The 27082-nt window shown below is 33.4% G+C and overlaps 1 protein-coding gene across 1 annotated transcript in view; it reads left to right on the top strand.

The window, feature by feature from the left end:
• The window catches only part of CHD9 (chromodomain helicase DNA binding protein 9), a 220698-nt gene that overhangs the window by 138606 nt on the left and 55010 nt on the right, over nt 1–27082 (top strand). Inside the window, exons 11-21 of the mRNA XM_012642605.1 lie at nt 128–249; nt 3747–3990; nt 7866–8042; nt 9360–9503; nt 9615–9870; nt 10850–11060; nt 13110–13305; nt 15702–15869; nt 16587–16766; nt 22251–22361; nt 26836–27032. Coding sequence (XP_012498059.1) covers nt 128–249; nt 3747–3990; nt 7866–8042; nt 9360–9503; nt 9615–9870; nt 10850–11060; nt 13110–13305; nt 15702–15869; nt 16587–16766; nt 22251–22361; nt 26836–27032 — 2006 coding nt within the window. The remainder of the gene's footprint in view (nt 1–127; nt 250–3746; nt 3991–7865; nt 8043–9359; nt 9504–9614; nt 9871–10849; nt 11061–13109; nt 13306–15701; nt 15870–16586; nt 16767–22250; nt 22362–26835; nt 27033–27082) is intronic.

Genomic DNA, 27082 nt, shown 5'->3' with positions numbered 1-27082 from the left:
TTCATCATAACACTACACTGTTACACTTCTAGCATTATTTTAAAAGCAATGCTTTTTGCCATGAGTGAGATGTATGGAAGATTTAAACATCTGATATACATAATTCATTCTTTGTTTTTCCACAAAGGACCGTCCTCCCTCTAATATTTGGAAGAAAATAGATCAATCCAGGGACTATAAAAATGGCAATCAACTCAGGGAATATCAACTCGAAGGACTCAACTGGCTCTTGTTCAATTGGTACAATAGGTATGTAGTGTATCTTCACAGAAAAAATTTTAGTGTTCTTTTTTTTTAATATGTGCCAAAATATATTATGTAAAATAGGTACTGATGGTGCTATATTGTTATTGTCATGAAGTCTTCATTATTTAAAGTGAGATTACCTCAGGAAAATATGTAAATTACATTTTAGGATTTTAACTACAGTTGCTTTCTTTAAATGTGTACCAATCAGAATAGAAGAAAGTTGGTATGTTGATTAATAATTAAATTTGAAATACCTCTTGAAACATCTTCTATGTTACAGAACATTTTCTATGTTCAGCTTATCAACTCATGTTACTATCTGCTAACAATTGGTTCTTGTTAGTGAGTTGTGAGGAAGATACACCTGTAAGATTAGATAGATCTCTGTTATTTAATGTTAAGTCTTCAGAGAAGTAGGTTGTCAGCAACTGATAAGAAATGGAGTATAAAATATGGGAACCTAGTAATGAATTGCCCCATTCTTATTAATTATTTTCCAAGTTTAAAATGCTTTGTAGAACATATCTCACATTCTTTGAGATGAAAAGACAATTGCAAAAGAAGCAAAAAAGTGGTATCATGATTGAGAAAGAGGTATAGTAGTGTATACAAAAGAGCAAATTAAGGCACTGTTATTAGTAATAATAGCAAAATTTAATGACACTTTTATTCAAAATCATTTTTCTGTGTTTTTATTTCTCACATGATGCTTCTGAGTTTTTTTTTAGCTTAGTAATGGTAAGTCACAAGACTCAGATGAAGTGAGAGGGACCTGCAGTCCTCTTTTTCCTGGTTTATATTTTTTAAATGTTAATCATCATTTTTCCCAAGAGAAACATCCAGGTAAAATAATTAAAAGATTTTTTTTAACTTGTCTTCCCTCATCAGTATCCTTTCCCATTTCCTACATTACCTATTTTAAACTTTCACCACTTTCTTCAAGCCCTTTATCACAAGTCTATCCCCTTCACTCTATGTGTGACTGCTTCCTAGAGAAACCTGGGGACAGTAAGTGAATTTCATTCATACTCTTGCCTGCCCTCATATCCAAGCCTACAAATGTATCTCCACCCATAGCCATTGTTACCTCTATCCTCTAGTACTGGAATTTAAAGGGTCCTTCCCTAGGACCAACGTTGATGCTGCCACCTCAGCTCTTGACATGCCGTCTCATCCAGTCTTCTCAGAATCTCACTTCCCTTATCATCCTTCTCTTTTATATTTACTTTCAAGCCATCCCTGAAGATTATTGCCATCCTGTCGGTCTATGAACAAATTTGGGTTTGACCTATTTATAAAAAGAAAAACGAGGCCGGGTACGGTGGCTCATGCCTGTAATCCTAGCAGGACACCGAGGTGGGAGGATTCCTCAAGGCCGGGAATTTGAGACCAGCCTGAACAACATAGTGAGACTGCTGTTTCTACAAAAAAAATAGAAATATTGAGGTGTGGTGGCATGCACCTGTAGTCCCAGGTACTCAGGAGGCTGTGGCAGGGGGATTGCTTGAGCCCAGGAGTTTGAGGTTGCAGTGAGCTAGGATGGCACCACTGCACTCTAGCCCAGGCAACAGAGTGAGACTCTGTCTTGAAAGAAAAAAAAAAAATACAAACCTTCTCTTGGCTTTGCTTTTTCTTCTAGCTACCTTAAGCCCTCTTGGTAACTTCCTAGGCACGTTCCTATGTAGAGTAGCCTGCTCTAGCTCTTCTCATTTCCTCATCTCCCATTCTCTTTTCAGCCTGTTGTAGCCTGAATTTTGTTTCTATCTCCTTTTTGAAAGTCTTAGTTTTCTAATCTATGGGATACTTTTCAGCCCTAATTTGCTTCCTCTGCTGCATTGGATAGTAGGATACTCCTTTCTTTGATAAACTTTTCCTCCATTCTAAAACTCAGCAACTGCCACAGTGTGACTCTCTCCTAGCTCTCCAGTACCTGTGACTATTCCTTTCGGTAGTCTGCTGGTTACTCTTCCTCTGCCTGCCCTTTAGCTGTTACTTTTTCTTGCCTCAGGTTCTGTCTTTAGCTCTCTTTTCATATTACATGTTTATTCTCCCTAAGTCATTTCTATACCCCCCATGCCTTCACTTAGCAATAGTATTCTAATGGTACCATACTTTACCTCTAACTAAGGTCTTGAACTCTAGGTCCATATTTCTCTTTGCCTCTTGCTACCTGAATGTCTATCTCAATGATTCTTTAAACATAACAGATTCAAAATTAATTTTATTGTTTCCTGTTGCTTCTGTGTCAAACTTGTTCTTCCTCTGTGTTCCATGTTAATAATACACAGTTCATGTAGTCACTCAAACTGAAATATGGCTGTCATCCTATAACTGATACGTCTAGTTGGTAACTAGGTCCAATTCATTCGAACTGGTAATTAATTCTGGAATCAGTTCTCTACTCTTAGTTTCTCTTCCCTTGGACCAAGTGCTCACACTTTCTTCCCTGCACTGTTAATGGTACTTTCCCAATTAGTGTTCCAACTTCTAGTCACCTCACCCTCTAATATCCACAGTAGCACCAGAGTAAACTGTAAAATACAAACCTACTCTCATCAGGTTTCTTCTATAATTTTCAGTGATTCCCATTGCATAATAGAATGATGCCTAACCTCTTTTGTTAATGACCCTACTTATCTCAATAATCTCCCCCTTCTTCTCCCTCCCCTCAAAACCATATTAACCAGGTTTGGGTCCCTCAGTTGATCGTGTTCTTTACACTTCTGATCCTTTGCTGTGCTCTCCAGCAAAATCCTCCTCGTTACTGACCTCCTTTTTGAAGGAGGTCTTCTGTCATCTATTCTAGCCAAAGTTGATACTTACTCTTCTGAGCTTCCATAATAAACTATACTGATAATTCTTAACTGGCCACATGTCATAATCATCTGTGGAGCTTATTTTTTTTTTTTTGATTACATCTGATTTGATTCTACTCTATACATCTTAAATCAGAATGTACAGGGAAGAGACCTGAGTATCTTGTTTTTTTTCCAAGCTTTGTAAGCTCTTCTAATGAGCAGCTATGGTTGAAAACCAGTGTTTTATTTATGCTTCTATGGTGGCACATTGCATGACTATATATTTATTTGCATGTCTGCTCCTCTAATAGATATAAGTCCCTGAAAGACAGAGAACATGTTTTATTTCTTTTGTATCCCATCTTCTCATGCTGTCGTGATAGAAGGTATTTAATAAATGACTCCTGAATAAATAACATATTTAGTTTGCCTTGCTCTTGCCTTCTCATTCTTTAAAAAGTCAAACATCTAATGGGAGGTATCTTTATTTTAGAGCTACAAAAATTGTTAGTTGTCCCTTTGCAGGATTATAATAAAATTGTAATCTTGAAGCTACTCTGCACTTTAGCAACTTTTAGATTTTTATAAATCCAAGTATTATTGTTTGATCTTTGATTATTTTTGTATATTTATCTTTTAAAACATTGTAGTATACAAAAAACCCAATGTATGCATGGATAATATATTTGTTTATTTCAGACGCAACTGCATTTTAGCAGATGAAATGGGTCTTGGCAAAACCATTCAATCAATTACATTCCTCTACGAAATCCTTCTGACTGGTATAAGAGGACCTTTCCTGATTATTGCTCCACTTTCTACTATTGCAAACTGGGAGAGAGAATTTCGTACGTGGACTGATATTAATGTTGTGGTTTATCATGGGAGCCTGATTAGCAGACAGATGATACAGCAATATGAGATGTACTTCAGGGACTCACAGGTGTGTTATTGATGATTTTGTTTATTGTCTGAAAGGCTAGGGCTGAAAAAGATAAGCTTTACATACCAATTACTTTCAAATTTAAGATAGATTTTGATTGCCTACTTAGATCTTACTTTAAACTCTTTTATTCATCATTTTTTATTTTATAATAAATTTTAGTAGCTGAAGAGAACAATGACAAAAGGCGGTTTAATGGTCTAGTACACCATAATGAAGTATGCTGATTTATACAAATGTATAAAATTGATCTTAATGCTTAAATTTTCAACTAGAATAATTATTTTACTAATTCTTTTAAAATACACATCAGATTTATTTTTAGAATAATAACTATCTCTTTATTGTCCTTTGGCTTTTTTTCCTACATTTTTAAAATTGAAGTCTTCATTGAACATCATTGGTTTAAATGCTTTTTGAGGTGAGACCATAGGTTCTCTTTCGTGTTCAATGGATTTTGATTTTGGACTTTTAAAAAAATTTGGTTTGTTTTGTATACCAATACAGGCATACCTCCTTCTCTTTCGCCTTAGGATTGGTTATTTCAGTAATGCAGTAACTTGATGGTTTTCTTCTCCCCTGTATTTTAGAGGCACATTTTCCCTTTTGCTTTGGCCACTTAACTCATTAGGAAGGGATTTCCTATTCCTCCTAAATACACAGACCATAAAACAAAGAGATGAAAATGTAATAAAGAATTGTCTAACAGAAAGTTAATACTAGAAAATATGAAGTGCCAAGTGCAGTTTTTTTTTTAAATGCAAAATAGCCTTGGACAAGATACAGTCTTGAATGTTAATATAAGTCATTTTAGAGAAAAATCTTTATTAAGAAATAAATAAAATCAATAGATAACAATTCACAGAGAATTATACTTTTTAATTGGAAAAAGTTTATTGCCTAACACGCTACCTCAAAAGCACCTTAATATTTTTCTTTTACTTATTCTACTGTTCTAAAAGTATCTTTATAATGAGTGGCCAAGTCACGGGGTATGATAGAAGTTGGTATAAGATAACGTGTGTAGTAGCCTTCTACTTTTGCCTCCCACTTATAGCTGATTTTCTACCTATTTGAGGCTGAAAATGGATTAATTAACTGATTTTGTTCCTGTAACCTCATTTTCCTTCTACTTCCAAGGTCGAAACAATTACTTTTATATGAAATTAAGCATCTATGCAATCATTTAATTATTCCTCATTGAAAACTATCACTTTTGCACCTTTGGAGTCTATAATATCTCAATTAGGTTATAGTTTGGTTCCCTTCCGTAATGTTTTATTATTCTTAATCATACATTTGCAGAATTTTAGAGCTGTGGGGTATCATAAAAATGAGTTAGTTCAACCTTTTCAATTTTTACAAAAGACACAACTAAAATCTTGAGACTTTAAGAGATTTTTAACAAAGTTACAAGTTTACTATATTTGTCATATGAGTTTGGCATAAATATGATAGCCAAAAACCTGAAAGATTCTTGATGTGTAATAAACCAAATTATATATATTAAATATTGTGTTTTGTGGTAAATGTTAGAGATTCTAGAAGGATATTGTCTGAATAGATTTTAAATTTCAAAAGATAAAGGTGTGTCATGTAATGAGATAAATAGATCTGTACTTCAAATTTAGAAATAACTTTTAGAGTTAACTCTCCAATACATCTTAATGTAAATTAATTGAATATTTTACTTCTCTTTGTAAGTTATCAAATAGCTTCAAATTAAAATAGTGCTAAAATTATGCTAAAACTTTTCTAATTGCCCTGGGAAAAGTAACAGCAATGATAACACTAATAATCACAAACATTTATTGAGTATTTACCATGTGCCAGGCATTATACTTGATAGCTTGCATGTATTATTTCATTTAATATTTGTCATGTCAGCCTTGTAAAATAGATAATATTATCCCTGTTTGAAACATGAGGAAGCCGAGGCATAAAATAGTTACATATGTTGCCCGAAAACCATGGAGCAAAACTGGGGTTAGTAAACCCAAGTCAGTCAGACTCGAGAGTACTTGTTAAACACGATGATATCAACTTAACTGAATATATTATATCTCAGGTTTTTAGAGCTGTATAAATGCCATAAGTTTATAATTTATACCTACTCTACTGGAGCTATTATTCAATGTAATGCCCAGTGTATGCAATCAACACGAACTTATCTAAAATTAAGTAGCTTAATATGAGTTAAAATGTAAGTCACAATTGTTCTTAACCTTTCCTTTCTTTTACTACCCAGTAGTTTATGTTTTCAATCCTATTTAAACGCTCTCTTCACTTAGATTCCAGGACTTCATGCTGTCCTACATCACCACTTATTATTTCTCAAGCCTCCTTTATTGGTTCCTTCTTCTCTGTATCTAAACTTTGGAGTGACCCAGGGCTCAGTCTTCAAACTCTTTTATATTTATACTCATTCTTTTAGAGATTTCATTCATACACATAACTTTAAATACCATCTATACTGCTGGAAACTCCTAAATCTGTACCACCAACTCTAAACTCTTAAATTCCAGAGTCATACCTAAATGCTTACTTAACAACTCCATGTGGTTGTAGCTAATAGACATCTCAAATTAAACATATACAAAACCAAAATCCCAAACTTCCTCTTTTTAGTAAATAGCAACACAAACTTCCAGTTGTTCAAGCTAAAATTTTTAGAGTTAAATTTGAGACCTTTCTCTATTTCGTTCCATACCTGTTTATTACAAAATCCTGTTGGCTCTACCATCAAAATATATCTAGAACTGACCACTTCTCATGGCCTCCAGTGATGACTTCTTGCTGGAATTACTGTGGCAACTTTTAAACCCATCTCTGTGATCTTGTCCTTGGCCTCTTCAGACCATTTTCACCACAACAACCAAAGGGACTCTAAAAATGTATGTCAAATCATGGCGTCACTTCTCTCAAACCCCTTCAATAGCTTCTTGCTCAGAATAAGTGCCAAAGTTCTTATCACAGCTTTCAAGTCCCAATCCAGTCTGCCTCATCCCCTCCCCACTCACTGGGTTTCAACCACTCTGCCTTTCTTACTGCTACTGGAGTACTGCCAAAGATACTCCCACCTTAGGGCCTTCATACTTCCTACTTCTTTTACCAAGAATGCTTTCTTTTACACAACATGGCTTCCTCCCCATCTTCAGATCTGTGCTCAAATGTCACTTCTCATAATGTTCTCCCAACCACCCAATATAAAATTGCAGTGGTTGTCTCCAACCTTATATATTCGTATTTTATGTTACTCCACAGCCCTTATCTCTTTCCAACTTACTTCTTTTAGAAAAATATTTGGTTTGTTTTCTTAACGACTGTATCCTGCATTAGAATCATTGGAATGTACATTGCAGTTAGATAATTATTTTTGTCTGTTTTGTTTACTACTATGTCTCCAGCAACTAGAAGAGGGTCTGGCACATAGACACTCAATAAATATTTGCTGAATAAATTATTTGGTTGGCTAATTATTCACTACTTATTTATCATTTGTGAACTCATAGATGTTAAGTAATAAACACTATACTGGAATCTCATTGGCCAGATTTTATAATGACCATTTCTTTCTTTCTTGACCAAAATCGTTATTATAATTCACAAAAATTATCATAAAACATTTTATCAGGGAATACTTATTTGGATGCAGTTATAAATATTATAGTTATATTGGCATAATTTTTGACATTATTGAAAACAGCAATTTAACAGTTTTAATGCTAAAACTGCTCATTGTAAGGAAGTGTCTATTCATATATAAAAATTTCGGTGGAAAATGTTTTATAGCAGATGTCATTAGATGCCATTTGACAGGAATAAAAAATGCAATTAAGACATTCCAGCCAATTATTATATTTGATAATTTCTAGGGGCGTATCATTCGAGGAGCTTACAGATTCCAAGCCATCATCACCACTTTTGAAATGATTCTTGGGGGCTGTGGAGAGCTTAATGCAATTGAATGGCGATGTGTGATTATTGATGAAGCACATAGGTTAAAAAATAAAAATTGTAAACTCCTAGAAGGTCTGAAACTCATGAATCTGGTAAGTAACTTAATACCATCACTGTGACTTCAATTTCTTATCTATATATTAATAGTAAAAGGTCATAGTCATAGTTAATGCTGAAAACTTATTTTTAAATTTTAGAGTATAGATATATCTGAATTCTGTGACAATTGAGGTTTCTTTGTCTTTAATTAGTAAGGAAAAAAATTATACCTGCTTTCTAAGACTTAAAAATGTTTATGTTCTTTCTTCCAAAAAACTTTAGCAATTAATTTCTAAAATTAAGAAAAGGAAACCTCTGTAGAGTGCGTACTATTGAAAAGAAAATAAGACCATAAATTTTAGGCCATAAATCTCTTAATAAAAAGCCCTTTTGCCAAAGTTATAATATTCAGATCATTTATGGTAAAAGGGATAGAGTTCCTACATAATGCTACATGCTTAACATATGTTGGTTATAATTAATAATGGGATTTCTTAAAGTCATCTTTTTGTTAGTGTTTTTGCTCCTTTCGAATGAAAGTTTTTAAACGTTTAAAACATTTTGGTTTTTAATTAAGATCACATAATTAGTACATGAGCACTTGAACAAATAAATATACAGAACCACATACAATAAAAAATGAAAGTGCTCCCTCTCTGTCTGTAGGGCCCCACACCCAGTTTGACTCCTCACTCTCGTATTTACAGTTTGATGTGTATCTTTCTAGACCGTTTACTAGCATATACATATATTTGCAGATACACAGATACATACACAAATACTTAGTTTGGGGATTTAGAAGTTTTGTCAAATAAAATTTTAAATGATAATTTGTACTATCATTAAAAATAGTCTTCTGTTAGTATTGTGTTTAATTTTTAATGACATTCTAGTTTAGAAGCATATTGCATCCTTTACAGTCTTGGATTGTAACCTCAGTGATTTGACAATTTGTTCTTGTATAAAATGTTAAATAATGGTCATCCAAATTATAAATAATGAGTACTCTTTAGTGTATAAATTACTGTGCCAAGAACACTTGAGTACAAAAGAAACAAATACCCTCTTTGTTCTTATAAAGTTTATTTCTTTGCTTCTAAAATTATTTAGAATTTTTAAAGGCATGAATGGGTAAAAATTAATAGCATACAAAATGAGGTATTACAAGAATGATAAAAAGTTTTTAAAAAGTGATTAGGGTAGTATATTACTGAAGATTTGTGGGTAGAGATATATTTTGAGTTAACTCTTGAAAATTATGGCCAGAAAAATATTTGCTTTTCAAACACTGAAAATTTGATAACCTAAGTCAGTTTTCATATAATCTTAGTACTGTGATGTTTGATGTGAAACGTTCTTTCTTTACGTAGGAACACAAGGTGCTTTTGACCGGCACACCTCTCCAAAATACAGTTGAAGAACTATTTAGTCTTCTTCACTTTCTTGAACCCTTAAGATTTCCTTCCGAATCAACATTTATGCAAGAATTTGGTGATCTGAAAACAGAGGAACAGGTATCCTATTGCTCTTTGTAAACAAGTTCATCAGATTTCTTATCATTATAATTATTTTTTATGTATAATTGAATATGCACTTATTATATATCTTTTTATCTTTTTATTCAGGTGCAGAAACTTCAAGCTATCCTGAAACCAATGATGTTGAGACGATTAAAAGAAGATGTGGAAAAGAAATTGGCACCTAAGGAAGAAACCATCATCGAAGTGGAACTTACCAACATTCAAAAGAAATACTACCGGGCTATTTTGGAGAAAAACTTTTCATTTTTATCCAAAGGAGCAGGACAAACTAATGTACCTAACTTGGTCAATACTATGATGGAGCTCAGGAAGTGCTGTAATCATCCATATCTTATCAAAGGTAGCTAAAAAGGATTACAAGGAATATTTTTTTCTTTCAGCAAATACTAATGAATACAAACAAAACACCACTGCAGCTGTGGCGGAGGTTACAACTCTGCGTTCTTGTGTTCTGAGGGATTACACGTGTTTCAGAATGGAGGACAGTGTGAACGACTTTGTTACAGTGTCTGGTGTTAGCACACCAGGTGACAAGAGCAGGAGTTTGTTCAGTATGATTTGGACTGAAATTCCTCCTCCAGTTTAATCTTCCTCATGGACAAAGACAGCAAAACTCATCTTTGGGCATTTGCATTTACGTTTCATTCCTGGTTTCCTTCCAGTCTAGGTACCACAATTAGTGTTTCAGTTTTTGTGCTATAATAATGTGATTTCTAAGGTCTTATCAGGTTCAATACCAGTGTTCTTTCTGTACAATACTTGGTTTTTTTCACTTATTCCTGGGAATATACTCCTAATGTACTTACTCCATTTGAGACAACTGAAGTCTCTCTTGGAATTCTTGTACTCTTTTATGGCTAGACAGGCAGAGGGAAGGAACTCAGAGAGCCTCTTTAACTCTGACCTAGACTCTCTGAAGGAAGTATGCAGCAAGAACCTATAACATGACTTCTCTTTTAATTTTTTCTTGTTTCCTTGTTTTGATGGCTAACAAGATGCTCATAGACACATCTACATTAATTATGATCGTTCTTCAGTGATGGCCACTGCTAAGATTGGTATTTAAATATTAGATGTTTGTTTTTAAAATATAACTTACCAGGGTTAGGACCACAGTTTCATTAATGCTTTCCCTAATAACATTCATTAAACATTTAGCAAACATAAATTTATGCAAGGCATTACGCTAAGTGTTTGGGAAATAAAAAGATACTTAAGATATTGTCAGTGTCGTCAATGGAATTACAGTCTGGTTTGGGTGGAGATTTAGCCAAAAACATAAATAATTCTAACAAAAGCAATGTGTATTTCTTTGACAGGTGCTGAGGAAAAAATACTTGGAGAATTTAGAGATACATATAATCCAGGTGCTTCTGATTTTCATCTTCAAGCAATGATCCAGTCTGCTGGTAAATTGGTCCTTATTGATAAATTGCTTCCCAAAATGAAAGCAGGAGGTCATAAAGTGCTCATCTTCTCTCAGATGGTACGCTGCCTTGACATCTTAGAGGACTATCTCATACATAAAAGGTAAAGCATACTGTAATCCATTGACTTGTACTATGAATTACACTAAGTATATGTTATTAAGATTTGTGCAGCATTGTACTGTAACCCAACTTATTATCTTTCTCTTTACTTAGATAAGAATGCATTCAAATCTGTAAGTAAAGATTGCTTAGGATTATGTGTTGTGTGTTTCCTGACCTGCATATGTTGCAATAGTAGGTGGGGCTGATGAGACTGATTAAGAAAACCCTGCAAATCGATAGGTATTTGTTGACCTGGGAATGGGGTTACTAGTATATATTTTACTTGATTTATAAACCTCATGGTAATGCCACTTTAAATGGACTTATATTTAAGACAGCCATCTTCAAAATTGGAAAAAGTGATTCGAAGAGCCTATTAAATCTATTTCATTGTTATAATTAGAACCTTAAGTTGTACTTTTATTCTTATGCACTATGTAAAATTTGTTCATCCTTTAATCTTTTCCAATTTGTTTAATGTGGGTTTTTTGTTTTGTTTATTGATACATGACAATAAGATAGTCTTAGCTATTGTCTAATGAGGCCAGGTATGGTGGCTCATGCCTATAATCCCAGTACTTTGGGAGGCCAAAGCGGGAGGATCACCTGAGGCTAGGAATTTCAGACCAGCAGGGGCAATGTAGTGAGACTCTGTCTTGACAAAAAATAGAAATAAAAAAAATTAGCCAAGCATGGTGGCATGTGTCTGTAGTCCTAGCTACTCAGGAGGCTGAGGTGGGAGAATTGCTTAATCCCAGGAGTTCCAGGTTTACAGTGAGCTATGATCACACCACTGTACTCTAGCCTGGGTGACAAAACAAGACCCTGTCTCAAAAAAATATATATATATTGTCTAATCAGTACTTAGGCTATGACAAATAGCATATTTATCATAGGATATTTTATCAGAGCATTAGGATTCAATCCGATATCAACCTATTAATATATTAATATAAGGGAATCAGAAATTTTAGCTCTAGATTTTAATTCAATAGATTTTTGACCTTTACAAATAAGGAAATGTCTATACTGGTTTATGTTATCAGCAATTATGTAGTTCTTTTGTTTTGTTTCTAGTTCCATTTTTATTGTCAGTGTTCTACTCGTTTAACCTCATTTCAAAATATATGTTATTCTCAATTCTATACCATTTAAGTGGTAGGAACATTGAATTGCAATATTTCTAAAAATAGCCATTTTTATATTTTCTTGATCTCCTTACACAATTCACTTTATACAAAGATAAAACTGTACTTCCAAATTTCTATTATAATGAATTTCATGGAAAACCCCAAGTTTCTTTATTGTCATAAGCAACGTTATTAGAAGTCATATCTCCATTTTGCAGGTAGTAGAGATAACAGTGGAATTACTGTTAAACTGGTAAATCATATGTGGAAAGAAGTGTCTTGAACCAGAGGAAGCGTGGCAGATGTCACATGTATATCACTTACATTCCTCTTCTAGCTCCTAAATTTTTCTGTACTTTGTTTTTATTGGTGTCTTGTAATTTTTGCATTTTGTATATGTTAAATGGGGAAGGATAAAAGAAATTAAAAGATAATTGCTTTATGGTAATGACTGAAGAATTCGACAGCATTCCAGTCTGTCCTCAGTAGGTGATAATGTAGAAGCAAGTGTTATCAGTTGGAAGCGTAACATAGATTAAGGACAAAAATATTCATAGACTTCTTGTGTAAAGTCTTGTGAAAATCTCTACTTCTTATAAAAATAATTTATTATGAGATCAGGAAAGTAGTTTTCATGGACTTTTTTGTTATTCCAACTTCTTAAAATGATACTAATTATAGTGCTGTTTTTCCCATACATCCAGGAATGCAGAGATTTGTGTCTTTGTATTAGTTTGTGTTTCCTCCTTAGCACCCACACCAAAAAGTATAAAGCCATAGAAACTAATTGGGATGATACTGCTTCTTAACTTTACAGTAAACATAATGTTGCAGGAAACCAGACTTTATATTTGATAGACTGTGTCTTCATTTTCGTTATATTCATCTATCTAAATTTATTGCATTTTATTTCATAGATACTTATATGAGCGAATTGATGGCAGAGTCAGAGGGAATCTTCGACAAGCTGCTATAGATCGATTTAGTAAACCTGATTCAGATCGATTTGTTTTTCTCCTGTGTACCCGAGCTGGTGGGTTGGGCATCAACTTAACTGCAGCTGATACATGTATAATTTTTGATTCTGATTGGAATCCTCAAAATGACCTTCAGGTAAATAAATTCCGTGGCTAAGAAGAAATGTAATTTTTTTAAAAAATCATGTTACTATTTCCGGTAATCCATATCTTTTATTTTTATCTCAACAAACTAACATGTATGTTTCCCTATGAAATATCTGTGCCAAACAGGTCAAATTATTTTAATTTCAATATAACAAAATAAAGTATACTTTTTAATAATATGTCTTACTAACTTATAAGAAAGTTTACTTGAATACAGTATTTTTATTGTTTAAAGAATATTGTGTAAATTTGAGAGAGACCTAAGCTCTAAGAATAACTTATTTTTAATGAAATTTTCAGAATTTTAATCCTTAAAAATAAATGCTTATCCTAGTTTTATCTTCTAATCATCATACAGTAGAGTAAGCATAGAATTAAGAGAGAGTATAGTATGACTTTTTAAAATATTAGAAAACAAAGGTGTATATGTCATTTATGACTATACTTTATAGAAACCTAAGACTATTAATTAGAGTAATCAAAGAGGGTCAAAATTACGGAAGATAAGCATCTAGGAGGGATATGAGAAGAGAACAAAGTATAAGAGAAATTCTTTTATTATTCATGGTAGTCTTAAATGTACTACAATTTATATTATTGCTTTTTTTTTAAGACTAGTCAAGTATAGCAGTGAGAAGGGGGGAAATTATAGAACAAGCAATTTGATCTGTAACTAACTGTGAACAATCAATCGAGATAACACACCACCTTCAGACCTGTCATGTCATTACTTTAAATAGGTATGAAACCAAATGTAATAAATGGCCTTGAGAACATGCCTGGGTTAAAACATACAGTATCTTAAATTACTCATTTGTGTAACTATATGTAAGCTAGTTCAAAATGTCAAAGGTTTATCCAAAATAAATAGATTAAACCAGGCACCAGCTCTTTCTGTAGAAGACCAATTAGTAAATATTTTAGGCTTTGTGGGCCACATGAGGTCTCCGTCACACATTCTTGTTTATTTTTCACAATCCTTTAAAAATGTAACAAAAGCCATTTTTCATTGGCAGCCCAGAGTTGGTCCATAGGCTGTAGTTTTCCAATCTCTGTTAAACCGAAATCATAATTTATACCTTTAGAATGCATATTTACACTTAAAAGTGCCCACAGTGCATGTGATTTTCTAAAATTTAATTTAAAATAAAATAATTTAACTCACTTATAGAACCTGAGGAGGAATTAGAAAAACTGTGCTGAGCCCCCCAACTTCTCCCTCTCATTTGGTTTTTCCTACTTAACTGTTAAAGTAGATCTAGTCTTTACAGACTAATAAAATACTTGACCTCTTATACTTTCTCTAGACCTAGAGCAAAGTTGCCCATTTATAATTCTTGGTTGCAAATGGCACAAAATGGATGTGGGTAGAATAAAGATGTCAATTAAGGGCTTGCTGGGCATGGTGTCTCACACTTGTAATCCCAGTACTTTGGGAAGCCAAGGCTGAAGAATCATTTGAGCCCAGAAGTTCAAGACCATCCTGAGCAACATAGCAAGACCCTGTCTCTACAAAAAATAAAAAAATTAGCCAGGCATGGTGGCATGCACCTGTAGTCCCAGATACTCAAGGGGCTGAGGCAGGAGAATAACTTGAACCCAGGAGGTCAAGGCTGCACTGAGCTATGATGGCGCTATTGCACTCCAGCCTGGGTGACAGAGTGAGACCCTGTCTCAAAAAAACAAACAAACAAAGAGCATAGCATCAATCCCACCTATAAATTTTAAAGCCACAATTTATGATTTAATCTGCCTGAAGATAATGAGAAGGTGATTAACAATTTAGGAGAAAGACTATAGATTCTATAACCTTTGGAGTCAAGATTTATCATCAAATTTTAAGTTTAATAGGAACTCAAAATGTGAAGCTCTTATATATCTCTGATGTCACCATTTCTAAATAATTAGTTTGTCCTCCATTTAAATAAAATTTAGATCTCCGGAGTTATTTACCTTAGGGTTTTCCCCACCTAAAAATTACCCAGCTTAAGAAAAAGATATTGAAAAGATTATTGATAATATAGTAGAAAAAGATTTACAATTTAGGGTTGGACTTTAAATCTTTAAAGCTTGAATTGCCATGAACTAAAAAATCTGTTCAGAGATTTTATCTTCTTGTCTAAAATTATATTGATTACATCTCCATTAAAACACAGTAATTCTCTATGGCTTTATATTCTCTGAAATATAAGCTTAAATTTCAACTTACTGCTGATTGTGGGATTATTTCTCATTCTGGTAAGCTCTACCTTAATTTCTAGAAAAGGGTTATATCTGATTATTAAGTGTCTAAAAATTCGTACATGTTTGTATTCCATATATATAGTTTACTATTAAGTGCCTTTTGAGAAACAAATTAAATCTATAACTTTCCATTTTTTATAGGCCCAAGCTCGTTGCCACAGAATTGGTCAGAACAAAGCGGTTAAAGTCTACAGACTGGTAACTCGTAACTCGTATGAGAGAGAGATGTTTGACCGAGCCAGCCTGAAACTGGGCCTGGATAAGGCTGTGTTACAGAGCATGAGTGGAAGAGAAAGTAACGTTGGCGGTGTACGTACATTTTCTTTTTTCACTTGGGATTTTTGTGTTATTTTTTGTTTGCATTTAATTTTACCTCTGACAGTATGTCATGTAATTTTGGTCATACTCAACATGAAATACATTGCTTTATGTGAGGGTACATTTTCAGAATAAAGCTATGTTTAGTTAATACTTTTGAGTCCTGTTTTGTCTGTGTAGCTTCATAGCTTTTGAATTCTAAGAATGTGTTTTCAGGAAAGAAATTCTTTGCTCTCTTTTTAAGACATTTGTATCATGGCATAGCAAAATAGAATTTGTGAAATTTCTGCATTATTTATATAAACACTTTTTCAAATTTTTTTTAATGTCAAACTACTAGTATTGGCTTTGTCTTGTTATAAATGATGATTTTTGGCATTTTTTTCCCCTCAAGATTCTTGTTTAATATCTTGGGCTTGTATCAGTAATAGAATCCTGGTACTACCAAAGAGCCTTGATAGGTTACATGTGCCTTACACTTCGTTTTAACTAAAGCCATTTTAGGGAGATGGGTGATTCCTATTTTACAGATAGCAAAGAGGAGTCAACAACTTCAACATACTATGTCAGTGAATTCTCTCTTACGTGTATCCCAAACCCAAAAGCAATTTAAATATGACCTCTTGTGTTCTTTGACATTCTCTAGGGATATTTTCTCATTTTATGAACTTTAAAAAACTGTTATTACCAGAATTATTTTCTCTTCAGATTCAACAGCTTTCCAAAAAGGAAATAGAAGACTTGCTTCGAAGAGGTGCTTATGGTGCCATTATGGAGGAAGAAGACGAAGGCTCTAAATTCTGTGAAGAGGACATCGATCAGATTTTACTGCGTCGTACAAAAACTATCACAATTGAATCAGAAGGACGTGGGTCAACATTTGCTAAGGTAACAGTGAATGCTGTTTTATAAATATAGCTGTGATGTTCACATCTTCTACTGAAAAAATTTAACTGTCTCTTACTCTAAATGTTTAAATACACTGAACTTTGTAAAGTAGGAAACGATTAATTCTGTATAAAATGAAAGAGCCAGAGAATAAGGAAAACGTTTGCAGAGAAAATAACATTTAAGCTGAGTCTTGAAAGAATTTTGGATTTCATTATGTTACAAAGAGAAAGAGAAAGCCACCTAAATGAATCATATGTTGCTAAACTACAAGGAACATTTTAGGAACATAATACAGGCATATATGGATACATGGGATGAATTAGATGGAGATGAAACTGAAGGAGTTAGGGACATGGGACCCAAATCGTGAAGAGCTTTGTGTGCCATTTTGAGGAGTTCGAACTTGATCCTGAAGCAGTTAAGAAGGTTTTAAAGCATTTCAAGTAGAAATTGGACGTAATGCAATCTAGTTTAGAAATTTAACTCTAGCAGCAGTATTGAGAACAGCTTGGAAAGGGGAAAGACTGGAGGCAGGGAGATCATTTAAGAGGCCTGTGTAGGAAATAATGACGGGTGAACTAGGGTAGTGGAGACCCACTTGAATTCAGTAGGATTTGACGACCCGTGAGAAATTTGTAGAAGGCAGAATCAAAAGTGACTTGAAGATTCTGGCTTGAGTGGCTAGGAGGGTCATGGTGCATTAAGACAGAGAATGCAAGAAAAGGAAGTTCCTATAGGTAAAATAAAATATTGAAGGTGTTATATATGTGACATTTACAGGGCATCCAACTGGGGATGTCTAGGAGATTTGCCTAGGACACAGATGTAGATTTGGAAGTAATAGAGAGTAAATCAAAATAAAGTAGTATTTGGAAACAAGGAGTACTGCAGAAGTAAAATATAAGGATGAAAACTAAATCTAGTTATGATTAGGTAGACATGTGCCCTGGCTCTAGTTTCTTTCCTGGGAAATCTTATTTACTTTTGATTCCTTGGTTCTGTACTCTATGTACAGATATTTTTTCCTCATGTTTGAAATTATCTGAAATCTAGTTAATATCAAGAAGTATCAGTCATGGCTATTGTCTCTGTTGATTAGGCTCACATAGAGATATTCTCCTTAAAGGTGCAAAGCATTTAGTGACCATGTGTGATTCCAGGCTGCCTCATTTAAAAGGTTAATGATAATAATCATGAAAAGTCAGAACACCAGAGTTTGAATTCTGACTCATAAGCTGAGTGACCTTGGACAATTAACCTCTGTGAGTCTTGTCTTTAAAGAGGAGATCATGATAATAATCATGCTTGGCCTTTCCTACTTTGCTGTAAAGTGCTATGTCAGTATTATTTTACTTAGAGGATTCAAATGTACTCTAGTCATAATGAGCTATGCTGTGAGAGTTAGAAATGCTTAAGCATTTAAATACCTGTTTTACACCCTCATACCAGGAAATAACTGTTAAATTTGAAAAGAGAGGACTGAAGAGCTAGAGAGAATCCAGAGAGGTTGCTGTAGTTGTTTGATAATTTGTTCGTTTCCCAAATGATTTGTTCATTCCCATAGTTGTATGGGAATGAACTAGATGGTGGACATTTGGCATAATGGAATATGGAGCCACTATGTAGTGGCACCAAAAGTGCAAAGTTGCTAGTATTTTACACTTTTTCTTGAAATTTCCAAAGACTGCAATTGTCTTCAGGGAATACTCAGTTGTCTTCAGTGGTTTGTATAAAGTAATTCCAATCTGTGTTTCCTTGCATTATCAAATACTATTTAATAAGGAGTTACACGTATGGAACAGGGTGCTTATGAGAATATTTAGACTTAGTACATACTCATCAAATAGAACTCATTATTGGTAACCTCATTTATAAGTGGTTACATCACCTAAGCCTTGTTTTGAGATGCTTTCATAAAGGCAGTCAGGTTGGTTTTAAAAATAAAAATGTTTCTATTCTGATTTTTTTTTTTAAGATTTGGTATATAACAAAAGACTTTGAATTGTTTAATTTACAAACAAAACAAAACCATCTGAATCATGCTTCAGGTGGATTACTTATTTGTAAAGGCCCATCTGCGGTACTTAACTATGTTTCTGCTACTTTCTGTCATAGGAAGATGAATTTCACCATGAAAAAGTCTTCCCTTGCAAGTAATATAGGGCTGTGATGGTTGAAGGAATGCATTTCAAGAAAAATAATTTGGGGGGAACTAGGATATTAGGATTTAATGTTTGGAAATAGTCACTAAACCTCTACTTGCTGACATCTTCTACAACAGGCATTTCATTTCTATAGCTGTAATCCATTATTGCAATCCTTGAGAATCATGTAAGTCATCTTGAAAATAGGTTATATGTCAATTAACAGCATCTTGAATTATTTAGAAATCTAAAAAATTTTTTATTTGAAAAATAAACTTAACATTTTTCTTACAATGTAATAAAAGCTATTTAATTGTAACGTTTAGTTTCTTACTGGCAAATTATTTAAATTATGAACAGTTGTAGCAGAATAAAAATGATTATATACTGTACCATGGGATTTTCTTTTTTTAGGTAAGTAACCAAAAAGTAACATGCTTTAAAATCTGTTTCCTTTTAATGACTTTTCATATTTGATGACTTTTCATGTTACATGTTCTCCAATTTGTATAAAGCAAATAATCATTTACTGGATTGGTTAAATCTCAAGAGGCATGTATCAGTGAAACTGTAGTACAGAATTAGACCCTGTGAACTTCATTAAGTGAACGTTTTACTGTTCCTGAAAATCGCTGAGTTTATATTAATGAAGATTTTAAAGTATCATATGTCCTCAGTTGTGAGAAATTCATTTCTGAATTAACAAAATAAAGTTCCCTCATAGTTAAGGAATTGAATGTAGTTAGATGTCTGTCCCTTATATACTCATTCATACCAGTTTGATGAATTGTTATCATATACTTTTATACAATGATGATGGCTATGTTGTTTTCATGTTATCAAACTAGTTAGCCTGTATTCTTTCAAGTTGGACATATGAGTTTTTATATGTGGTTTATCATTAAGATATGTTTCATATTATTTCCTGTTGCCGCTGTAACAAATTCTCACAAATTTAGTGGCTCAAAACAACACAAATTTATTCTCTTATAGTTCTAGATGTCAGAAGTTCAACATGAGTCTTACAGAGATAAAAGCAAGGTGTCAGCAGGGCTGGTTCCTTCTGGAGGCTCCAGGGGAGAATCTGTTTCTTATCTCTTCCAGTTCCTAAGACTGCCTGCATTCCTTGGCTTGTGGCCACAGTACTCGAATCTCTGCTTCTGTCGTGTCATATCCTTTTCCTTTTCTAGAGTCAGACCTCCCTCTGCCTCCCTCTTGTAAGGACACTTATAATTACATTTAGGGCCCACTTGGATAATATAAGCTTATCTCCCTGTTTCAAGATTCTTAATCATATCTGCAAAGTCCCTTTTGCCATATAAGGCAACACTCACAAGGTTCCAGCGATTAGGACTAGATATCTTTGGGGGCCATTATTTAGCCTACCACATTCATCATTTCAAAAAAATAAAAAATTACTGTTTTTCAGTAGTTTCATAATATTTAAGCTATAGTTTAGAGCAAGCCAAAAAAAAAGGAATTTAAATTCATTTCATTAAAGCATTCATTCCTGTCACTCCTGTTTTCGTAAATATGCCAGCAAAATACACATTTTAAACATTCGTAGATATTTTTGTTTTATTTTGTTTTTGTCTTTGAGACAGGGTCTCACTCTGTCACCCTGGCTGGAGTGCAGTGGCATCATCATAGCTCACTGCAGCCTTGAACTCCTGGGCGGAAACAATCCTCATGCTTCAGCCTCCCAAGTAGCTGGGACAATAGGCTATGTGCCACTACATCGGGGGTTTTTTAAGAAATTTTTAGTGGAGATGGGTGGGTGGGGATCTTGCTTTGTAGCACAGGCTGGTCTCGAACTCCCAGCCTCAAGCAATCTTCTCGCCTCCGCCTCCCAAAATGCTGGGATTATAGGTGTGAACCACCATGCCCTGCCAACTCTTGTTTTATACCAGCATCTTAAAAGCTGACCTTCAGAAGAATGCTAGATGGAATGAATGAATGTACTGAACTCTTTGTAAACAGTGACGTGAACAGAATCTGAAGTTCAGCAGGAGGCATTTAACATTTTAATTTTGTTCCTACTCATTTTTAGACTTTTTATAAAGTTTTAAACTACAGATGTAGACAGAATGTTTTAATGAAATCTTGTGTACTCATCACCGAGCTTCAACAATTATATCAGCTCATGCTAAATTTGTTTCATCACCTACCACTTATTTTTTGTATTGTTTTAAATCAAATTCCAGATATCATATCATCACGTTTATACATTTCCATACATATCATTGAAGATAGACTTTTTAAATATAATTCCTTGGTATTAATTATCTAGTGCCTAAACTACCAGTTATCTTGAATGTCATAAATGGCTTGTTTGCTTTTAACAGTTTTATTACTTTTTTAATGTGGGATTTTCTGCATTTTAACATTTCATCAAGATGGTTTTTTAATGAAGATGTTTATCTTTTGATTATATCTGAGGTAATTAGGCATTATCTTAAAGCCATTTACTAGTTATATTCTCCTTTGGAAATCTTTTATGTGAGCGTATTCTTCCATTTATTTTTATAACATTGACATGTATTTTTCAGGCCCTTTTCGTAATGCATTGTGTATCTTCACTGCTTCTTTCATTTTCATAAAGCACTTTGAGGACATTTCTTTGACGTGGCTTATCTATTTTCAGTGACTTAAGTTGTAAATAATGCTTAAGTGTAACATCTAAAATTTCTTCCAACTGAAAGATTTTGTTTAACATAATTTCCACAATATTTAAGAAAATAATCACTTATATTGTTTTCTTTATTTTCCTCTGTATTTTCTTAAATTTTGATTATGCCGTATTTTTACTGTAAAGAATTTTTAAAATAAAGACAGAAAATGATTCATTTTTCTTTATTTCCCACATACTGTGTTGCATTTTCTTTAGGAGATATATCTGTCTGAAAGTGTGATAAAAGTAAAGTAGCAATACCCCAGAAAATGAACTGTGTAGTGTAGGCAGGTTTTGAAATTCTTATTCTAACCTAATTTCTCAATGTTCATGTAGTATTTTTAGAAAGCATGTCTCTGTCTTCTGTAGCTTCCTCACCAAAAAGATTTGATCCTTGCTTACCAAATGTTTGAGTTAACCAACATTAATAATTTATTTAACTCTGTACCTAAACTCCAGTCTGTGTTGGCATTAAGCCCTGTGCCTTAAGCAGCTGCTGTGCTATGTTTCAGACCACTGGATTTGAAACAACCTTTGAATATATGTGTATGCAGAATTCAAATTCTATCTACAGTAAATGTGAGGAGGTAATGTTTTAAGTACACTTTGATAGATTTTTCCTCTAAGCTTCAAAACATTTTGAAAAACTGCCATTATGTATTTCAGGCGAGTTTTGTGGCATCTGGAAACCGGACAGATATTTCTTTAGATGATCCCAACTTCTGGCAAAAATGGGCTAAAAAGGCAGAAATAGATATAGATGCCATCAGTGGCAGAGTAAGTATTCTTCCCCTATAAAAAAAATTTTCTTTTGGGATGCTTTGCAATATTATTGTAGTATTTTAAGATGTTCAACTGTGCAGTTACTGAAGTAAATTTCTACATACATAAGTTGAAGTAGGGTAGTAGAATAAACTGAGTCACGCACTGCTTCAATTTAATACTTCTGGTATCTGTCATGATGGGTTGTAATATAGGGAAACTTTAACTTTTGGGCATAATCGACATTCTTAACATTATATGTTTTTAAAATTTTTTTTGATGTCTTCAAATCATAGGTTACGTTTATTTTGCTTTATAATTTTGTTTTTTTGGTGTCAGAACCCATTAATGATCTAGTAAAATATAAAAGAAGAAAAAAGGCAGTCAAGAAAATGGCATTTTTTGGCCGGGCGCGGTGGCTCACGCCTGTAATCCTAGCACTTTGGGAGGCCAAGGTGGGAGGATTGCTCAAGGTCAGGAGTTCAAGACCAGCCTGAGCAAGAACAAGACCCCATCTCTACTAAAAATAGAAAGAAATGAGCTGGACAACTAAAAATATATAGAAAAAATTAGCCGGGCATGGTGGCACATGCCTGTAGTCCCAGCTACTCAAGAGGCTGAGGCAGGAGGATTGCTTAAGCCCAGGAGTGTGAGGTTGCTGTGAGCTAGGCTGACGCCATGGCACTCTAGCCCGGGCAACAGAGTGAGATTCTGTCTCAAAAAAAAAAAAAGAAAATGGCATTTTAAAATTATTTCCTTTATGATTTCTCTCAGAGCTAAGAAAGAAACGGTCAAAAAACTAAAATAGAAGTTATGGAACTGATAATAATAGCATTTTTACTTTCTAAGAGACCTGTTTACTTACTAAGATACCTACCTATCTAATAATAGTATAGGAATCAATGTTTGTGAGCCTTACCTATTATCACAGTAACAGCTAGATGATTAAAGGACTTTTATATTAAGCATTGATACATGGGATCTCTTTAGATAGACAGCCTTTTAAAATGTAAAGCTTTGCAATTGGGAATAACTCTACTGCCATCATAATTATTATTGTTTAATGTATATTAAAAACATGTAATGTGTACATCAAATAAATTTGAAAAGATAATTATAAAATTGCATATAATACATTCGTATACCAAAAAAAGCAGTAGAATCTGCAAAATACTATGAAAATTCATAAATGAGTTTAGTGAATTAACTGGATAGAAGATAAATTGGCATTTAGCCTTCCTAAATATCAGTACTAACAGAAGTAGAAAAATACAATGCAAGAGGAGATCTGCTTCACAGTAGAAAAAGGGATATAGAACACCTAGGAGTATACCTAAAGAAAGATGTGTATGATTTCAGTAAAGTGAAATTTAGTTGGGAGATTTGTCAGTTGAGAATATTTTAAACATTTTAAGAATTAGTTTGTAAACGTAGAAATTTTAATTTATAGATGTAATGCAACCCAAATCAAAATGTTAAGCAATTTTTTCATATAACTAGACAAAATAATTTTAAAATTTCATTGGGAGAATATTTAATACATGCTTAGGAATCTGTCCTGCAGTATGCATATATGTACAATGGTAATGTAGTACAGTGATGCTCACTGCAGCATTTTTTTATTATAACAAAAATTTAGGAACTAAATTTCCTATAGGAGAGCAATGGTACATTTATACTGTATAATGCAATAATTTAAAAAATAATCATGGTCATCCTTATGTACTATATACCATATACTAATATAGAGCTCAAAGACAGAGAGAGATACAAAACAATACTTACAATGTTATCTCTATGATTTTTCAATAGTACTTATTAGTAATTACATTCTTGTCGGTAAGGCAGCAGTAAGCAAATATATAAGATAATTTTAGAGAGTGAAGAAAATAGTAAGATGGTAGAGAATGGTGGATAAGTAGAAATAGCATTAGGTAAAATGAACAAAGGAGATCACTCTGAGGGGACATTTGTACTGAGAACTTGAATGATGAGAAAGAGCCAACACAATGTGAAGATGTGAGTAAAAGCTTTTGAGGCAGAGGGAATGGCAGTGACCCATTGGTGTAAATAAGCTTAGTGTATTCCAAAACGAGAAAGACGTTGTGGCAGAATGTTGAGTTAGTGAGCGTGGTGTTACATAAAGTCAGAGACCAAAGACATGGGTCAAATCAACAGGATTTTATAAATAAACATATAAAAGCATATAGTCATTTAATACATGCGTAATAACATTCTTAGTTTATACTTTGGTAGAAAATTAAATAATTTTCTAAAAATGAAATACTGTAAAGACAAACATTACTTATTATGTTATAGTGTCAATATATTATAAGGCAACAGTAATTTAAATAATATAATACTAACAGAAAGATACAAAGAACAAAGAATAGAATAAGAACAGAAAAACCAAATTGGGCAGGCATGTGGCTCACCCTGTAATCCTAGCACTCTGCGTGGCCGAGGTAGTAGGATTGCTTGAGCTCAGGAGTTCGAGACCAGCCTAAGCAAGAGCCAGACTCCGTCTATACTAAAAATAGAAAAATTAGCCGGGTGTTGTGGTGCGCACCTGTAGTCCCAACTACTCAAAAGGCTGAGGTGAGGTAGGAGGATCGCTTGAGCCCAGGAGTTTGAGATTGCTGTGAGCTAGGCTGACGCTGTAGCATTCTGCTCAGGGCAATGGAGTGAGACTCTGTCTCAAAAAAAAAAAAAAAAAAAAACCAAATTATAAGATTTTAATATAGAAATAGTATTAAAGAAAGCAGGATTACTTAATAAATGGTAATTAGGATATTGGGTTAGTATTGGAGGGAATATTATAATACTAGCTCTATACCATGTAAACTCTAATTTGTGATTAAAAGTTTCATAATACTTTTTGATCAAAGCATGAAAAATAGAAGAAACTAGATTTCAAATATTTGGTGGGAAAATATTCTAAATTAGAAATCACAAAGGAAATGATTAGCATGTTCAACTATGTAAGACAGAATTATGCAACGGAAAAATGGAAGCACAGTCAGACTGCTGACACTGTAGCAGATATGTGTATGAAAGGTAATGTTTTTATTTTGTAAAAGGCAATATAAGTTGATCAGAAATTTATCAGAATCTCAAAAGATTATGGACAAAAGACATTGAAAACTTTACTCAGGAAAAACATACTATTTTTAAAAGAAACTGGGAAGAGGAAAAAGGGGAAAACGGACAACTCTTCTGTTTATTAAATTCTATTTAATAAATGTAGAAGGAATGAGGGAAATAGAAAATCACCATTAATCCACCATGGTAATAATTGTAACAGACAAGATCCATCACTGAATTCTAAGATTAGTGGGTGAAAGTTTAAGGAGAAACAGAATATTTATGTATTCTCAAAACATATCTTTCAAAATATTTATTAGTTACAGAAGGAAAACTAGTAACTTTATAGTGGAAAAGCCAGTAATAAGACATATTAACATCATGTGCCCCCTTAAATACAATGCGCTATGTATGTATTATGATATGCCAGCACCTTCGTGGTCTGGTCCCTGCTTTCTCTTCTACCATTAATCCTCTTCTGCTTTAGGATGTTAGCGTTTCCTGAACATCAATCAGATGCCATTTCAGGCCCCTTCCTCCTTCCTCTGCTTCTAATGCTATCTCTTCCCTTGCTGCCTGGCAAACTACTTCTAATTCTCCAAGAATTCTTTCTAGTTAATACTACAAGTTTTGTGAAGTTTTCTCTGACTTCCTTTGTACCCATCTTGTATCATAAAATATTTCATTCTGAATAACATTTATTTACACATTTGTCTGACCCTCAAGACTATGGATTCCTTATGAGCAGAAACTGTCTTACTCATCTTTATATCCACAGCCCTAACGTAGCCCTAACGTAGAGAAGTTTCTCAGTAAAGGCAAAAAGTGTGTCAGTTTAAGTTGTTTTGAATGAATTAAACCGAATTGAACGTAGGTTAATAGATTTATTGCCTTGCTTTTTGTATATTAGTATAACTCTTTTGGAAAGCATTGTAAAATATTCACAACTTTTGACCAATATTTCCATTCCTAGGTATTCCCTTCTTTTGGATTTATCTTTAGGATAAACTTACGTCACAAAGATTTACTGTAGCATTATTTATTTTAAAAATTGAAAAAAGTCTAAACTAAATTATGAATTAAAATTATGAAGCATAAATTCAGCTTAAAATATATTTTATGATTGTTGTAGCACAATAACATCTATATCAGTAATAATGCAAAATACCAAATTCTTTTTATCCTATGGCTATAGTGTCATAAAATTATACATAAGTGCTAGTAAGAATTTTAAAGGAATATGAGAAATCTTAAGTTGATTTGATAGATTGGTGAAATCATTAGTAATTTTTTTTTCTAGCTTTCTGTAATTATTGTTTGCACAATTTGAAAAGTGAAAATGTAGAACATTGTTATAAGCAAAATCATAAAAAAACCTTTAAGTAATAGCTGTTAAATTTTATAGAACAGCTTGGTTATTGACACTCCAAGAATTAGGAAGCAAACAAGACCCTTTAGTGCCACGAAAGATGAATTGGCTGAATTATCTGAAGCTGAAAGTGAAGGAGATGAAAAGCCCAAACTTCGGAGACCCTGTGACCGTTCCAATGGCTACGGAAGAACTGAGTGCTTTAGAGTCGAGAAAAACCTACTAGTTTATGGGTAAATATTATTTTCAATGTTTACTATAAGTAGTTTGGTATATAAAATTG

The sequence above is a fragment of the Propithecus coquereli genome, unplaced genomic scaffold, assembly GCF_000956105.1.
Source record: "Propithecus coquereli isolate 6110/MARCELLA unplaced genomic scaffold, Pcoq_1.0 Scaffold180, whole genome shotgun sequence".
Taxonomy (NCBI): domain Eukaryota; kingdom Metazoa; phylum Chordata; class Mammalia; order Primates; family Indriidae; genus Propithecus; species Propithecus coquereli.
Note: the sequence above shows the minus strand (reverse complement) of the source record. Positions and strands in the feature narration are given on the sequence as shown.